We start from the raw sequence: 18,821 nt of genomic DNA on the forward strand, positions 1-18,821 counted from the left end.
CACTGCCTTCTGGAATGACACTATGGTGGTCATGCGGCTGGCCATCAACCATCCACACTGCCTTCTGGTCCTTCTCTCCTGGCCGCCATGCTCTAGGAGACTGACCCTGCCAGCTCTTATTTGTAGTTTTCCAGTAGGAACTGTCCAGCATAAGTCAACAGCAAGGAGAATTGGAATACAGAACAGGTCAGAGAATTTTCCTTTGTGCTAATTCTTGGCTCACATGCTCTCATGCTCTTTCTATGCCAGTCAAAATAGGAGCATTGCTAGTTTCTTCAAAATCCCAAGAATGTTTTCTCTGCTTCCTGCTGGAACCCTGATACCAATTTCAAAATTCTAAAAATAATGTGGATGCCTATTGCTCATTAAAATACCTAAGGATTGTGATGGCTAATCTTGGTTGTCACCTTGACACACCAGGGAAGAGGGAGCTTCAACTGTGCAACTGTCTCCATCAAACTGGATGCCACCACATACACCTCTGTACAGGTTCTGCATCAGAACCTACACAGGTCAATTTAGCTATAAGGCATCATTATTAGTTTACCTTTCTTTTTTTTAGAGACAGGGTTTTGATGAAGCTCAGGCTTGCCCCAAGACTTGTCATCTTTCTTCCTTAGTCCTAAGTCCTAGAAATAGAGGCACGCATTGCCATACCATAAATACCCTGCTTTCAACTGGAGCTATCCCTCATTTTATAGTAGATGGCTATACTTGAAGCAAATGGCAAATGTGGTTTCTCAAGCATCTCTAAAAGGATGAACCATGACAGGGCATGTAGCACCTGAGTGGGATGGTACTTGGCTAAGATGGATGAAGCCCTGGTTTTGAATCCCAACTGCACACATGCACAGTATACCCATACACAGACAGAAAGACAGAGAGACTACCCCCAACACAGACATACACGATTATCTAGCGCATGCCAGACACAAAATTGAAGTGATACAATGATAACCAACAAAATAGATATCCTCCTGACCCTTGTGAAGTTTACATGATAGTGGAGTTAGAGATTATTTTGAAGACTAAGCTCAAGAGGCTTGATTCATACTAGTTAAAAACTAGACAGGACCTAAGTGTCTAATGACAAATAAATATAAAAAATATGGCATGTACACATAATGAAATATTATTCGGCCTTTTAAAAAGAGCTAATTCTAACACATGTAGGAACATGGATATATCTTGAGGATATTATGCTAAGTTAATTTTTTTTAAGAAGGCAAAAGTTGTCAAATTCATATTGACAGAAATTAGAATGGGTATGTCTAGGAACTGCAGCTATGGGTGGTTGATAGAGAAATGACCATCGAATGGTGCTTGGCAGAGCCAGTAGTAGTCTGAGCCAGGCCTCGGGAGCTTTTCCCTGAGGCCCTGATGTGGGGAGGAACACAGTTCCTCTCTAAAACCTGGAGTATGCTTGGGGCCAGGGCCTTGGAGCTGTAGCTTTAGGTCTGGAAAAGCCGGCTCTTGCCACTGAATGGAGCTATGGATAGGAGTGCCAAGGCGGCTGTGTACTCAGTCTGTGGTGCTCCTGAGATACTCGGTGTTCCCTTTCTACACCATTACTTGATTAACAACATAGTGCCTTCCACTGATGTGTCCTATTTCTCCCCCAGAGTTCTTTTTAAGATGCTGTACTTCTTAATAAACTTGCTTGGCATAAGCCACCAGCTTTGGCAAGATCCCTGATCCGGGCTTTACTATCTTCTTTATCTTCTCATCCTCTGGTTAAGACCCTGTCACTGAAGAACTACCTATTGGATAAGTACTTTATTACAATCTCAAACATTATATTATAGTAGCTTACAAAGTAGTAGGATTCTGTATGGAATTCTCATTCACACTTAGTTCCTCTTGGCCCCCACTGCTCACTCACTCCTCTCTCCACTCCCCCTTTCCGCTTACACCTTTGCACTCTACATTCTCTTTTCCATGATCATATCACGGATTCAACTGGGCTCCATTAACTCCCTCAGAACCTCCTCCCCCCCTGCCCCCCGCCCCCGGTCATGGATGCTTTTTTCCTTTCCTGGCCCCTATACATAATCATCCCTAAATTAATACATTTATGTCTTAAGATCAGAGCTAAGAAGAATACATCTGAACACGGGAGAACTTGTAATATGTGTCTTTTTCAGCCTGAGCTAACTTACTTAGGACAGTATTTTCTTATTTTCCAGTGCCATTTTGTTTGCTTTTGAAATTTTCATAATTCCAGTTCTCTCTACGGCTGATTAAAGCCCAATTAATGTGTGTTCTACACTTTTATTACCCACACATTCTATGATGGACATCTGCACTGACTCGATTTGCTTGCAAACGTGAATAGAACAGCAGAGAGTAAAGATATGTAAATGTCTCTCAGAAAACATTCGGATACCCTGGGACTGCCCAGCACAGAATTGGGTCACGGTGGAAGGTCTAGTTTTAGTTTGTAAGAGGCCCCAAGTAACTTCCATGTAGTACCACACCTGTTCACACCCTACTGGTTCACACCCACCGGTTCACACCCTACCAGAAGTGAGTAAGAGCTCCCTTTCTCCCACCTTTGCCTGCTTTTGTTGTCATTTGACCTTTTAAGGATGGTGACCTCAATGGTCTAAGATGGAATTTCAAATTTGTTTTAATCTGCATTTACCTAGTGGATAAAGATGTTCAACAGTTTTAAAACATAGTTTTGGTTACTTGTATTTCTCTTTTGAGATATTTTGCTCAGTACTTTACCCATTTATAAAACAGGACTCTTTATTTTTTCCTTAGTATTTTGATTTCTCTGCATATTCCAGACGGCAATCCTCTACCCGTTGGCAATGGTTTTTCCCTATTGTGCAGGCTATCTTTCCACTCAACTGTTTCCTTCACTGTACAGAAGCTTCTCAATTGTGTGAGGTGCCCACATTAGCTACTGTGTCACTGTTACTCTAAAATGACCGGGAAAGGCACCTCGGGAGAATGGTTTATTCTGGGTCACAGTTGGACAGCCCAGTGTCCCATGACAGGGAAGCCAGTCAGCTTGGGTGAGGCAGTGGGGCACACACATTCCCCTAAAAGCGTTGAAATTTCATCCGGATATCTGATTAGGTTTTTACAGTTGTTCTGTTTTTACATTGTTCCTCGTACAACGTTAAAAACAACAAATAGTTTTACCGATTCTTATTGCTTAACTTCTATAATTTTGTCTTGTGTATCCAATAAAATTAAAACGATTAACTATTCTTTTAAATAAGGATTTTTTTCTTAGCATGAAGCTACCATTAAAGCCAATGAAAGGTTACAGTAAGTTTGTATTCCAACTTCAAAACACAAAAGTTGTAATATTTTAATAAACACAGTAATGTGGGATTAGGGTTCCGACTTCTGAATTATTCTGCTCTAATCTCTGAAAACTGAACCCGTACAATTATTTATTAACTGGGACAAGGCTGGGACCAGACTGAGGCGGTAAGACTCCAGACCATACCCTGCCTCTTTCCCTTTAATTCCACATGCATACAAATAAAGCCGCACAGGACAAATTCGTGTCCATTTGGAAAATTCTCTACCGAGGTTCGAATTGTCCTCGAAGGGAGAATTGAGGGAGATTTTTTTTTAAAGTGTATTTTCCCTTTAGAGCTTTACGAGTCCCCCCTTGAGCTCGTTCCTTGACACTGATGTACGTTTTCACACTCAATGGTGACTACGGTGCAGGATGACACTCCTCCAGCTTCGGACAAGCGCCACGCTTGTTTTGAAAGCCGTGTAGCATTCGCCGCCGGCGGCGAGGGAGCGCTCCGCAAGGCTTCTGACACCTCGTTAACTGACCCCTGAGGGTTAGGTCCAGCTAATCCTTGCATAAGCAGGAAAAGGACCGTTGACAGCTCAATTACAGCGAGTCGCCACCTGCCTGAGCCCGACAGTCCTCTCGCCTCTTTGCAGCCGCCACCATCCGCGGCGCTGTGAAGTCCAAGGCCCTCCCGCCCCAACGGCGCCTGCGCGAAACCTCCACCAGTCGACCCCGTCCTTCGAGCAGTCGAGGGGGAACGTTTTAAAGTTACAGGAAGGCTACGTCTCAATTAAAAAAAAAAGAGAGAGAGAGGGGGGGGAAATAAATAAAAATAGATATGACAGGACACGCTAGAACGACCACTCACCGAAGTGGTCCTAAATGCAAACGGCAGGTTTTAATTCTCCTCTCGCGATTTATCTGGTGCTACCGGAAGCGGAACTGCCGGGGGATCGGCGTTCTGGTGGGCGCCGTGGAAACAGGAAGGCTCCCGCCGGTCGTTGGTCCGCCGGAAACTGTTCCGGCCGGTGCAGTTTCCGTGTGAGACCCGCGGAGGGCGGGCAGGGAAGAGGCGTGTCCGAGGCTCCTGAGGCGGACCCGTGCCAGCCGTTCCGCTGCTGCTGGAGAGGGAAGGTTCGGGTCCACGCCTCCGAGAGCAGCCCCGGCACGGACATCCTACCCCCCGCAATTAAAGGGGAGGAACCGAGACCTGGATGGGCTCGAGCATCTCCCACAGATCGCTTGATGGCCGCAGCCGTGGCAGGTGAGGACCGGGAGCTCGGACATCTGCCGGAGCCAGAGGCTCACCGCCGCCTCCAGGTGTTTTGCTTTGTCTCCGCTCCGCTCGGCCGACCCTCGACACGTGCTCTTGCAAGAGCCGGGGACAGTCGCGAACGGCAGCGTGCTCTCGGACGAGTGACAGTACAACCCGAGGGTCCTTCTCGGGCTCGATTTCTCCTCCGCTTCCCCGCGTCGCTTCCTCTTTTTTCATTCCTAGAGTTTGAAAAGCCCGAAATTGCAGTCCAGCTAGTAGGGAGCCTACCCAAGTTCTCCTTGTGTTTGGTTCTCCTTTCACCGAGGTGTGCAGCGTGGTTTGGGTTCTTCGGTCGGGGAGAGATGTCTGTTTTTCGTTCCCTTAGTCTTCGCTCTGCTTCTCTTGGCTTTCCACACCCACTTCCAAAGAACAAAAGCACTGTGTGTGTGTGTGTGTGTGCAGCAGCTGTGCACGGTGAGATACGAGGTTGCAGGTCAATGCCGCACCCCGCGCCTTTATCGGTTAGACAGCGTTGCGTCCTCCCACGTAGGTAGTGACCTTTGGATCTCATCCCCGAGGTTCTGGACAACTTCCTGAGAGTTACATTCTTGGAGTTTTGTGATAATGGTCGTTTTGCTTTCTGCGTCCTGGAAGACCTGGAAGACCTAGCTGTAGAAGTAGGAAGCATGGCTGGCTTATGCATTAGCGTCCTAGCGTATACCCGGGCTGCATTTTGTTTCGCTATTACAGTTTTTGGTTGTTTTTTTTTTTTTTTTAAACTGAAGTCTGTGGTTTTAGAGCAATAATATAACGATAGCTGCTATTAGGGTGCAACTGTGCCACATGCTTTGCACATATATTGTCATTCATCCTTTCAAGAGTCTCGTGAAGGTTGTTAGATTCTATTTTTAAGCCCGAAAATGGAAAGTTAGTGAGGTCGTGGAACTTACCTTGGTTATATTTTGCCCCGGGAAAACCTTTGAGTGTTTACTAGAAACTAGATCTGAATCCAACATCTGTATTCCATTGTCCCCGTTGTTCTTTTTCTTCCAGTTTCTTCACTAGCATCAGAGGTTATGAGTGTGCTTGTGTTTGTGTGTAACAAATGACAGGCGTTATCTCTGTGCAACTTCTGTATGTGATGTAGAATTAAATATTTCAGACCGCCGAATGTATTTTCTGCAGCATAGGCTATTTTTGAAAAGGCAAGTGGTAAAACTGATAAGTAGAAAGAAGGCTCATGATTGTACAAAGCTTGCTATCTCAGTTTTAAGTAGTTATAAGGGTATTAAATTGAACAGTTGCTAGAATATTGAATCAGATAGTACGCATAAGAGTGGTTCATTCAGTCTTTCTGACAATTTGAAATGTTGGATAATTAGAAACAAAATAAAACCCTGAGGAGTCACAGAAGCAGATCATTCGGAAAGGCGCTTATGGAGCACAAGGAGACAGGAAGGTTAGGAAATGTGTTTGGGGTTTGGTGGATGCATGAGAACAGTCTGGGAAGCATTCGTTGAAGTCTTCCAGTTTATTTCAAGAATAGGAACTTCCTCTAAAATGGCTGTAAATTCCAAACAAAGAGCTGACTCAGCTGAAAGGTAAATTCCAGGCAGAAGAGCTGACTCAGCAGAAAGAGGTATACCTTTTGAAGAGGGAGGGGGGTCAATCATTGCCAAAGTTGTATGGAACTTGGAACTCTCTTGGTTTATATAATCAAAAAACTATTGTAGCTTGCCTTTCCTATTTTTATGTAACTTCTTCCTTGTCCCTTGGAATTTAGCTATCATTTATAATACTGTTTCCACTGGAAAATGCTTTGGGATCTCAGAAAACCCAGTTATGTATTTGTATTCTGGTTGAACAGCAGTTGTTTCCTTTTCCTTTTCTTTTTTTTCTCTTTTCTTTCTTTCTTTTCTTTTCTTTTCTTTTTTTTGGAGTGGAAATCTACTAATTCCATGGCTGGACTTGTGGACTTTAGTGGAACCTATGGGAATATAGCTCGGGGACACTGGTAAGGGAGCTCTAAATGCTGTACAGGATTGGCGGCTTACTCGGGGTGCTAACTTAAGGCAAAGGCAGCTCTAGTCAGAATGAGTAAACATACAAGAGAGGTCTGTTTGTCCAGGGCAGTAGGTCGCCCAGTCTGGAGCAGCCAAGGGAGACTGGAGCCTTGTAAAAAGGGCTCCACAGAGACCCTCAGAAGAGGATCTGAGCAGGCAGCCTTCGCCAGAAGGTACATCTAAACTGAGTTGCTCATGTTTGTTTTTTGCCAATTAAAGTCAGAAAAATTTTACTTACAACCATAGTTAGCCAGTTATAGAAACAGCCAATGTTTACAAAGTCCTTCCTGCACCGTAGCTGTTCTGGCCACCTTCGTTCTCATTTAATCTTCAAAACTGTATGTGATGTATAACCTCGTTCCGACTGCTGCCAAGAGCTGTTCAATAATTTTGGGGAGGGGAGCAAGAGTTAAAGTTAATTTTGCAAGAGTGGAGCGGTTCTTAAAGTGACATTCCAAGCAATGTCAGCATCACCTTGGAGTTTTGGGAAGGCAGAATATTGGACTTTACAGTTTACCAGCTCCAGTCCGCCAGGCGGTTCTGATAGGTGTACACATTTCAATTTTTAACTAGTGTTAAGTCCTTTATATTTTTTGCACACATCTCAAACCTAGCTGCCTGTCTGTTCATTAAAATATGCATTCTCTACTTAAGAATTCCTGATCAAAGCTTCTTGTGATAGGCCAGTAATATGTTTATTATTATGACGCAACCAGTCTATTTGAGGACCATTGCTACAAAGGTAATCTTAAAACTGAAGAAAGGTTCAATTCTGATATTTGAATAATCCATCAATTATGGATTAGGCATTTAATATCACTTTGGAGCTTGTGACTGACCATTGATCAAATTGTTGAGTATTGTGCGATACTATGGCCATAGTCAGTAGAAGTTGTAGGATTTCAAGTGAAATAATCATTGAGAATGTTTTAGATCTTCTCAGATTTGCCTTAAATTTCATTTTGTGAGAAACCATATCCCACATGAGAGGGGGAAAAATACTCCATATTTTCTTAGAATTTATTGAACATTTACGATGTGAGAAAGAACAATGAAGTTCTGTTTTGTTGGTGGTGGTTGTTTTTATTTTTGTGTTGTTGCTTGTATTTGTGACCTTAGGTTTAAACAGACCTGGCTTTGTACAGTTTTTATTAATCATGTGATAACTGGTCAATTAATGTAGTTTAGATTACTGAAAGACTTGAACCTCACCTGTTCAGTACTTTTGAAATTATAGACATTTATATATGTACTTCAAATATATATAAATAATCCTAAAATGATTGGGAGACCATTCATTTGCAAAGTAGTTATTGCTTCCTAACTTTTTTTTTTCACATTTAAGACATCTATCAAAAGTGTATTGGCCAGGCAGTGGTGGCCCACGCCTTTAATCCCAGCACTTGGGAGGCGCGCGCGCGCGCACACACACACACACACACACACACACACTTCCCCTGTCTGAATAGTCTGCCTGAGGCTAAGGTGAAGATACTCAGACTAATTGCATTGACAGAAAGTCTCAGAAATGCCCATCATAGACTTTGTTCTTTGGTTACACCTCTAGAAGAGGATTTTAAACAAGTGTAGCAAGCTTAGAAAGGAAAAATATAAAATATATGGTTCAAGTATTAAAGGGGCACCAGGAAATGAAATGGAACGGAGTCCCATGTTCAAGGAGATAACAAATTAAGGGAGTGGGACTTTGGGGCAAGATCCTACCCAGCTAAATTTAGATCCAGGCATGGTGGTGCAGACCTTTAATCCCAGGAGACAGGTGTGCAGATCTCTGAGTTCAAGGTCAATCTACATCCAAAGATCCAGGACAGCCACATTTAGGCAGTGAAGGAGTTGGAGAAGAGGAAGCTAGTGATAATGTAGTAGAACTAGGGGCCATGTTCCAGCTTCTGTAAACAGCTGGGACAATTGATGCTGATTAGCTGGAGCTAAGAAATTAGTGGTGATTAAGAAGAAACCAGCATCACTGAGGTGAAATCTTCTGGGAGGTGTTTTCTGAGAGCACAAAGATGCTGTGTTCCAGAGATAGCCAAGGTTATACCTGGTGCTGCAGCTGTACTTAGTAATGTTTAAGAGTCACCCAGGTGGTACTGGATTTGAAGGCATGAAGGGGTCATGAAGAGCAGCTGAGGCTCAGCACAGTGAGAGGCCATGGGAGGCCACTGGTGAAGGTGCAAGCCCCAGTTGCAGTTGATGGCCCAGGACTGAAGGGGTCATGAAAAGGAGTTGAGACTTGGCACCATGAAGAGAGCCTATGAGAGGCAATTGGTGAAGCCTAGTTGCAGCAGAAGACCCCAGTGTATTGGAGATGCCATTACCATGGGATGATCACCAAGAACAGCGCAGCAGTGGAGTCGATCAACCTGAGCTCAGAGTGCCACAGAGGGCAGAGCTGAAGAAGTGATTCCAGCCTTTGGGAGGAACCCAGAAGATCATGTGTGGATCCCAGACATTGAAACAAGAAGCTGTGACATTGAAATTGCCTTGGAGACCCCAAGATGTTCCAGATGCCAGATGGCTATCTGCTGAGGAAAGCTGCTGACAGGAGAAAGAAGTGTGTTGCAGTCAACAAAGATGAAAAGGAGTTGACTATCTGAAGACTGCTTTGACGTCAGCCAAGAGATGCAGAGTTTGGAGTGTGCCCAGCTGGTTTCCTGTCTGGCTTTGAGGATTACAGATAAGTGATTGGATGACTCTCAGAAGAAGAGACTCTGACTTTTACCCTTGTTGAGACTGCTATAGACTGTGGAGACTTTAGAAGTTGTTCTAAATGTGTTTTTTTATTGTACTATGTTAACTCATGGCCTCCATTGACTCATGTTTGGACAAGCCTATGGAGACCAGGGAGTGGAATGTGATGGTTTATATATGCTGGGCCCAGGGAGTGGCACTATTAGAAGGTGTAGCTCTGTTGGAGTAGGTGTGTCACTGTGGCTGTGAGCTTTGAGATCCTCACCCTAGCCGCTTGAAAGCCAGTGTTCTGCTAGCAGCCTTCAGATGAAGATGTAGAACTCTCAACTCCTCCTGCACCATAACCTGCCTGGATTCTGCCATGCTCCTGCCTTGATGATAATGGACTGAAACTCTGAACCTGTAAGCTAGCCCCAATTAAATGTTGTCCTTAGAAGAGTTGCCTTGGTCATAGCATCTATTGACTGCAGTAAAACCCTAACTTAGACAAGGAGATAGTCTGATTTTCTGACTGTCAACAGTGCAGTCATGAAAATGGTGAGTATGTGTTTTGCTTCCTGCTGCCTCTAGTGTTGTTCTTTCCGCCCCTTCAGTTGTGTTTTCTCTTTCATGGCTGCAGTTGGGACTGCTTGAGAAACCTTAAATGCCTGAGTCCTACTCAGACATAGTGGTTGATGTGGAGTATGTCCAGATTTTAGAGCACAGGTACCTCTAATGTATGAATGTATATTTAGCTCTTACATAGGGTATGACAGGTATAGTTTACATAGAAAGAAATTGAGGGTCCAAGAGTTCAATTTTAAAGGATGAGAATCTAACATTGGTATTTTTGACTCCTGAGTTCATATTTCTAAGCACTAGTTGGTTCAGCTTTTAAATCTCTGGTTTTTCCTCTCTCATATATTGAAATAGAATTACAGAAAAATAAATGAAAGCCCTATCCAACCTTCTATTCTATTGGGGGATAATTGTTCTGCTCACCGTTCAAACAAAATTCTTCACTGTCTAACCTGCTTTCTCAGGTGCAGTTCAGAAAAAGATTTTACCCTCAGCCTTCTGAATTCACCTTCATTATATATCTAACATCTTTTTCTCCACTTTCCATTGCTTGCCTGCTCTACTCCATCTTCTTGGCTAGTCTTTGAAATATACCAAATATACTTGTGCTTCATAATTTCATGTTCTGTCCCCAAATGATCTCAACGCATCACCCTCTGGCTTTGATCCAGTGTCATGGGATTAGAGAAGACTTCCTCACGCGTGCTTCCTTGTTGGCTCCCCTATTCCTGTCTTTCTCCAGTGAGTACAGAAGACCCACTTCTAGGGTATAAGCTTACAGTTGTGTGGACGGCATGTACTCTTGTCCTCTGGTCAGCATTCATAAGTCATGTGTGCCTTGCGGGTGGGGGAGGCAGATCAGTTATGAACTCGTATTATTTGGGGTGAAACTCAAGGTGGTGTACATACCTTCACCTTCTATTGTCCAAGATGATTTCTGGTCCCAATGTCGACTGTTCATTGAAAGAGTAGTATGAAATACAAACCAGTAAGTTGTTTGGTTGTTTGCTTTTAAGTTTTACTTATGTGTTTAACATAGACCGGTCTACATGTCACCAGGAGAGGTCATCGGATCCCATGGGACTCCAGTTGTGATCTGCCATGTAGGTGCTGGGAATTGAACTCAGGACCTCTGGAAGCGCACCCAGTGCTATTGATGACTGAGCCATCTCTCCAGCCTTGCAAACTAGTATTTTGTAGATAGCAATAACAATCATATTTTTGCCACTGGTCATTGTATTCTTGACTTTGTTTTCAAACATTTACAGTTATGTAGTCTAGGCATTGCACAAAGAATATTTAAATGGAAAAAAAAAACAAAAACACCAGAAACCAACAACAATAACAGCAAAACAATAGCCCTACTGCACTGCCTCTAAAACGAGGTTGGTAGAGAAGAAGTCATTTCTGTTAGAATACTTAAGCTAGGGATGTAGTTGTTTATCCTTAATGAAGGGATTCTATAAGAAGTAAATAGTATTTGTTGAATAATACATTTATTTCATCATTATTCTTCTAGATTTCCATGTTATGTTAGTAGAAAGGTTAACTTCTAGCAGGTCAGATAGAAATATAGGTTTATTAAGTGTTTCTGTGTGCAGCACTATGCTGCCTCAGTCTTCACAGTTACAGGCTGTTGGTATACTCTCATTCACACACATACACACACACACACACACACACACACACACACACGCACGCACGCACGCACGCACGCACGCACGCACTCACGCACGCACGCACGCACGCACACATGCACACAGGCAAGGGGATGGATGAATTCAGAAATAGTAGTGTAAGTTGTTAGTTGTTACTAACAGATTGGTGTAGTTGACTCCAAACTAAGGCTCGTTCTGCTCCTAAAATATGTGGATATGTTTAATGGGAAGACCATAAGCACCCAGACCCCCAAGGATGTAGTTAGGAATCCCTTTGGTATCAGCAAAGCTGAGCTGAGACCTGCTGTGAAGTTACAGAAGGCTCTGGGTTTTTTCTTAGTAAGAAACACTTTTTAATATTAAATAATGTAGAAATAAAAACAAAAAGCATTTTTAATAAGGGACTTATCTCTTTTTTTAGGTTTAATACTGAATGATTGTATCTTTCATAAGAATTTCCTAAAACCAAAGCTTACTGAGTAAACCAGTTGTATTTTATATTTTACTGAAAGCCACCAGTTAAACTTTAAATCAGACTTCTAGAATTAAAAATTTTGGATTGTGCTTTGTATATCTCTCTAGCATATTGTTCAATATTTTTTAATATCACCAGTCATCAAATGAAGTATTTGCACAATTTCATCTTGGCAGGTAACTAACTTTAATATCACCAGTGTTCAAATACATGTAAACAGCTTTGTAAGGAATACTGCGAGATTATGTCATTAGCACATGATAGTTAACTAGTGGATTTTCAGTCAGATTTTTATGGGTCATGTCATTGACTCACATACAGTTTCTTGACAGGCATATTAGGAGGCTGTAGTAATTTTTCTAGGCTTGCTGTAGCAATTGTTCTAGATTTGCTAAATAGTTTTAAGCCTTCAGTTTGAGAAGAGTTGAAGTCTTGTTTTCAATCTACTAATTAACGTGGAAGAAGAGCTGTGTTTCATATGTCTTTGTCTATCTGCTCCTTTCAGAAACTGAAGGTTTGAATTTTTAACAAAACTTTGCTTTATAATTTCCATCATTTTCTCATCATCAGGAACCTTTTGGATTTGTTATGGTGTATCATCTTATCCACTTGCTCTATTTTTCTGGAATATAATCTTCAATCCTTAATTTTATGAAGGAAAATATATTGTAATTTTGAGTTATTGGACCTGATTGTCTAATAGCATTTAAAATTATTTTTTGGTGGCTATTTTTTAAGAACATGCTTGAAATTAATTGCTTGCATTGCGTTTTAGGTAAAAGGAGGAAAACTGTTCCAGCCTGGGCAAGCAGCGGCCTCATTGTCCTTGTGTTTTAAACTGCAGCAGCAACTGGGAGTTCAACAATGAAGCAGTGATATCTGAGAACAAAGGAGCACTGGCCAACTAAATGTCAGCACATTTCATGCGATTGGGTGAGAACACTGCAGCAGACCTGCATATCAGCTGGCAGAGCAAGGATGTGCTCCTCTGACGCCATTTATTTGAAGCAGCTTTAGTACAGATTTCTTAAACTTTATGTCTATAAAATTCAAAATGAGTGAGCCTCCCACATTCTTTGTTGGGCCTGAAGATGCAGAAATCAATCCTGGAAACTATCGTCGCTTCTTCCACCATGCTGATGAGGACGAGGAGGAGGAAGATGAGTCTGTAAGTTGTTCTCTCTTTAATGGTAAACCAGCAGTGCAGACTGTTCATTGGTTACTCCTAGTACAAACTAATACTGGGATTTTAAATAAGACTACTTTTTAATGTGCAAATTTGTTAAGGTCTTAAATTGAAAAAGTTTAAGTAATATGAATAGACAGGATATTAAAAAGTGTAATAAAGATAGCTAGCACTAAGATCCTTACTCAGTTTAATGACAGCTTAGCATTGCTGTAAGATACTAAGGAACTACTTAACTAAGTTTATGAAGTTCCACAAGACTATCTCAAAGGCTGCATGTGTGTGTAAGAGACCACTGTACCCAGTGACTTGTGCGTGGAGTATCTTAGAAATGGAGCACATCTGTTACAATCAATTCCTTGTTCTATTGCTCACTGGGTTTCTTAGTCCTCATTCTCCTTGCCCTCAGGCAGAGACTATTTTGTTTTGGGAACCGATTTGAAATACCTATATAAACTATATGCTGACTTTTTTTCTTAAATTTCAAATTAAAAATAGAATCTCATTTTAAAAGAAAAACCTGTCACTCTTGGTAAGAGTGGTAAGCTCGGACTTCAGTAGCGATTAGACACTTCTTTTTGTCCGAGAGGAGAGCGGTACCGTTCACGGAGAAGTCGCTAGGGGCTTGCCTTTGAGGGCGAGGCGGAGTCACACTCTTATCTCTTTCTGCCTCCTGTCAGGAGACATTTTCTGTAGCAGTGATATTCTCACTAAGCAACTGTGGGTGAACCTTGATCATCCTGGAGGAAATAAGCCCTCCATGGACATTCTTGTGACATGCGTAGTTAGAGCTGTGAGAAATAACGAGTGGAGTTGACCTGTGAAATCTTCATTAGGAAGGTGATAGCGAGCCCTTTCAAGAGTCTTGATGAGGAATAAACTGGATGGGGGCTTTAAGATGGACAATGAGGGAAGAGGAGATAGAGACCCCAAGATGATTGCTGTTTATATTTGATTTATAATCAAGACCAGTACTCATTTGAACTCCAGTTTTCATGTTAGAAGAGTTAATGTAGAATTATTTTTCTAAATGTAAAAAGAAAAGAACAATTTAATCCCCCAATTTTTATTGCTACATTTAAGGGGAAGTCTTTTGAACCGCCTTTGAACAGCTTTAAATAGTGTTACAAGAAATACATAAAGTCATGGAAGAGAAAAGAACTAGATGCAGCTTTATGTGGTTGATAGAACTCTTAAGCTCTGGAAGGAAAAGGCCAAGAAGAAGTGCCAAGAATCAAGAACGAATATAACGGACTTTTGTGAGCAAGAGGTCCTCAGTATCTTACTGTTGATGTGCTGTGTGTATTCAAGTTCGAATGTTGATTTCGTTACAAGTACAAGATTAACAAGATCATTAAGTAGGAATGTCAAGTATGAATGTTGGAGGGAGTGTCAAAGTTCATTGGCATCTTCTAGCAGCGAGCCTTTCTCTAAGATCAAAAAGCTATCTGTGACCAGCTAATGTCTCACTTCAGTCAGTCTACAAGAAGACTTAGTACTGTGCAGCTTTGTAGTTGGAAATGCACTTGATTGTAGACAACGAAATTCTTTCTCTGACTCTGACTGGACTTTTTAGTTGGCATAGGTAGAGTTTTGCTCTCGTTTGTATTTTTTCTGCCTGGAGAAAGTTAAGTAAATGCTGGAAGCAAGGGAAGAAGGAATGTTGATCTGTACTTTAAACAATTGAAAACAGTAGCAATATCCTGAAGGTGGTTTTTTAATTAAAATTTATTTTAATTGTAAATATTATAAATGGTAGAATTTTGCTGACTTCAGTAGTGAATATTGTCACTAATTCATATTCCTCGTCCGCTTCTGAAAGGAAATTATGGCAGCGATATTTTAGAATGCTGATTAGGACAACCTGTCATCCTGTGTTCTTTCTGTTTTAGCCACCAGAAAGGCAGATTGTGGTTGGAATATGTTCCATGGCAAAGAAATCCAAATCCAAACCCATGAAGGAAATTCTGGAGCGGATCTCCTTGTTTAAATACATCACAGTAGTGGTTTTTGAAGAGGAAGTTATTCTGAATGAACCCGTGGAAAACTGGCCTTTATGTGATTGTCTTATTTCTTTCCATTCTAAAGGTATTGGAAGGTGGACAGGGGTGTCTTATTCTATCTGATTGTAGAAATAATACGTACTTGTAGAGTATTGGGTAAATGAGAAATGAAGTTAACTCACAGATAAGGGATGTTAACATTTTGATATATTTCCTTCTAATCTTTTTTCAAGTTTAGTGTCATCGTTACATGTAACTTTACATTTAGTTTTTCTTAGATTTTATCACATTTTCCCGCACCGTATTTTTCATAGTGTGTATTATATAAATGTATAACTTAGTTAACTAATAACCAAACATTTGGATAACTCCTAGTCTTTACTATTAAAGTAAGGTTGTGATTAACCCTGTTCATATAGACCTTTGTTTGCACATATCTGCCGATAAATGCTTCAGTTATCAGATATTTTAAGTCCTATATTTCTACCACATAGAAAGTGACCCGGTATTCTTTATATAAGTGTGCATACTTCATTTGTGAAGAACTTTCAATTAAAAATTTAGGGCTTCTTTGCCATTTTTAGTTGAACGGCAAGAGCAGTTAAGTTCAAGTATTAATGTTATAGTAAAATACAATAATAAAAAATATTGCTGTCTATTTCTGGAAAATTTTTAAATTGTTTTTCCCATTAATAAGTTTTAGAGATTTTTAGAGTTTGTTTCTGTGTTAATCATTACCTTTAATACCCCCTGCCCCTGCTCCCAATAGTTCTGAATGCTGGTAATGAAAGTTGATTTTCATTTTTCAGAAAACGTAGTCTGATCTTGGTTGGCTGAGGCGTTTTACTTGATAAATTTTTAAATTTTCTGCACATGGAAGTGTTCTTCTCTTATTGTTCCGTGGTTCTTTCTGGGAAAGCTGTTAGCTCCTAAAAGCTCCCTACTGTGCTTTAGGATATCCTCTACATGTTATCTGTTGGCAAGAGACTAAACCAAAATGAGCGCAGGGACTGGCTGGCTGGGCCAGGTGCCCTCCTTTAAGTGAGCGCAGGGACCGGCTGGCTGGGCCAGGTGCCCTCCTTTGCTCAGTCCTGCTGGGAAGCTTGAAGTCACGACATTGAAGCCCTTGCAGGAGCAGAATGCATTATAGCATCCAGCTGCTGCTTAGTGCATTATTAAAAAACGAAAAGAAATTGAGGAGTACATTTTAACTGAATATAGTTTTTTGATTAGAATTTTAATACTTAACATTTCTAAAATTTCTTGTAGTGCTGCAGAAATGTAATGTCCTCACAAGCCGTTAATGTTCATAATTAAATCATGCACTGTCCTGCTGATTGATTTTTGCCTTCCATAGAGGAGATATTGATGAGAGAACTGTCACTTAAGGACAATAAAAAGTAGTATTCTTTGAAAGATATGCCAAGTTTTCTAAGTATCTTATATACATTGAAAAGCTCTTAATTATGCCAGAATCTTAGCTTGACTTTAGAGATAGGTAAGTTGGCTTCATCTTATAGAGCTAAGCAGAGGCAGGATTTAAGCATGCTTTTGTTTTCTTTTATCTGCTTTGGTACATTGGAGAATTTAGTGGTAATAAAGAGAGTAAAGTATAATCTCTGAAATTTTTATACTTTTTCAAATCTATTGTAATGGCATCTACATTCGACTCATTTTCATTATTATTAATCATTTTGGTAGTCTAGAAATTTTAGTAGGTTAGTTTTCATATCCCAAGGTGACCCAGCAGTAGCATATCTTTTATCTTTTGCACATTTTATTGTATATAAATCCAGTTTTGTTTTTGCTTCTATTTTTAAAGGAACTGTCAGCTAGTTCATATTTAGACATGAAAATTTCAAATAAGAGAGACTTGTGTATTGAGAAGATTTTTAAAAATCTAGTGTTGTGAAACATTACTTATTTGTAGATTTCTCTTTATATATGAAAATATCTTACTTTTCTATCAGGTGTCTTTAAATAGTCAGATACAGGCTAACATGTCATAGCCAGTGACTTGGTGTGCCATATCAATGATAATACCCAAGAAAAGTTATTTTAATAGTAGAAGTTAAATAAAAGTGTACATACTTATTATTTCATATCTTTATAGAAGGTGGTTACATACATAATAAAATTATTTTTTAGGAGAAGTGGCATAATTCAAGTTGATAACTTTAATAAGTTTATAGATACCAGCTTATCTTGAGATTGTACAGAATATGATAATAATATGTGTTCTTAGGATTTCCACTGGACAAAGCAGTTGCCTATGCAAAACTCAGGAATCCATTTGTTATCAATGACTTGAATATGCAGTATCTCATACAAGATAGGTGAGTGAAGTTGGCTGGACTAAGGGAAAAAGAAATCAAATCTTCCTTCCTAATTAGTGTATGCTGACATGGCATCAGGCGTTCTCATGTGCAGTCATTGCATCCTTAAAAGAATACATCTATTAGGAAACTTTACCAATGAAGAACCTTGAGAATTGAGGAATCATTCACTTAGTCACAGGTAGTCTCCTAAGTAGTGGGACAAGGAACTGGACGACAGTTGCTTAATTGTCAAAGCCTACTAAACCGATCGAAATTGCAGTTTCTTGTCGTATGGCTAATGATCACATAGAATTCATTCATTGTCACTGATGCTATCTATGGTGAAGTGTACCATTACAGCAGTTTGTTACTATACATCTTAATGTCCATTGAACATAGGTTGTAAATGAAGTTATGAAAGGGTGTGTGTTTGTCTTCTTCATTTAATTGGTATTTTGTTTTAGTAGCTACATGAAGTTCTGTTTTCCAAGAGCATTCTACCTTTGTGTTATAACATGACATTACTTATATTACTTACATGGAAATACATATATACTAATTTCACATGAGGGTAAAATCATTTTCCTCTTAGTATCTTATAAACATTTTTCTATGATATTAAATATTATTTTATGGCAAGGATTTTAGTAGTTAGGCTATATTTTGCCTTTGTGATATTAGTCTTACTTGACTATTTTTCTTCATGCACGTACATTCATGTTTTAAAGTGTAGTCTTTTGATAATGCTACAAGAGATATATGCATTTTGGTGAATATTTTGTTAGGAGCAGTTTGATATTTGAAATCTTTAGATATTGGGGAATAGAGAGCCGAGCACTAAGGATGTTTCTCTGTTTCTTTAGAAGAGACGTTTATAGCATTCTTCAAGCTGAAGGCATCCTGCTTCCTCGGTATGCAATCCTGAACCGTGATCCAAATAACCCGAAAGGTCAGAGAACTCCGCCCCGCAGCCCTCCTTTTGGTTCTTGACATACTCTTTGTCACGGCCCTACAATAAGTGTAAAGAATTTAAGAATTCATGATAATCTATTTAATAGTTTTTTGGGTTTTTTTTTGTTTTTTTTTTTTAATGAATTAAACATTTGTGGGACTGTCGTGGTGCATGCCTGTAACGCACAGTACTCAGAAGGTTGAGACAGATTGATAGGGAATTCAACATCAGAGTCGGTATGTATTTAGTTCTGGGCCAGGCTGGGCTTCACATTGTGAGAACCCCGTCTCAGAAAACAAAGGAAATAAGACACTATGAGTTAACTGGCTAAGGAGTATTATAGGAGCTACCCTCCTGGTTTTTGTACGTATGGTTG

At 40.4% G+C, this 18,821-nt stretch overlaps 2 protein-coding genes across 14 annotated transcripts in view; one reads left to right on the forward strand and one right to left on the reverse strand.

The window, feature by feature from the left end:
* Nucleotides 1-4,261, reverse strand: part of Gin1 (gypsy retrotransposon integrase 1) — an 18,321-nt gene extending 14,060 nt beyond the window's left edge. For all 3 annotated transcript variants that reach the window (XM_031368569.1, XM_031368567.1, XM_031368566.1), the window contains exon 1: nt 4,137-4,261. The gene's annotated coding sequence lies outside the window, so the exon portion shown is untranslated. The remainder of the gene's footprint in view (nt 1-4,136) is intronic.
* A 107-nt stretch (nt 4,262-4,368) lies between these two features.
* The window catches only part of Ppip5k2 (diphosphoinositol pentakisphosphate kinase 2), a 71,158-nt gene continuing 56,705 nt past the window's right edge, over nt 4,369-18,821 (forward strand). For 10 of the 11 annotated variants that reach the window (XM_031368557.1, XM_031368555.1, XM_031368559.1 and 7 more), the window contains exons 1-5: nt 4,398-4,532; nt 12,762-13,154; nt 15,065-15,260; nt 17,421-17,511; nt 18,357-18,442. In XM_031368557.1, the coding sequence (XP_031224417.1) occupies nt 13,023-13,154; nt 15,065-15,260; nt 17,421-17,511; nt 18,357-18,442 (505 nt within the window). In that variant the 5' untranslated portion in view covers nt 4,398-4,532; nt 12,762-13,022. Of the gene's footprint in view, nt 4,533-12,761; nt 13,155-15,064; nt 15,261-17,420; nt 17,512-18,356; nt 18,443-18,821 lie in introns of all 11 variants that reach the window. The other variant, XM_031368554.1, reaches the window with a different exon arrangement.

The sequence above is a fragment of the Mastomys coucha genome, unplaced genomic scaffold, assembly GCF_008632895.1.
Source record: "Mastomys coucha isolate ucsf_1 unplaced genomic scaffold, UCSF_Mcou_1 pScaffold14, whole genome shotgun sequence".
Lineage (NCBI taxonomy): Eukaryota > Metazoa > Chordata > Mammalia > Rodentia > Muridae > Mastomys > Mastomys coucha.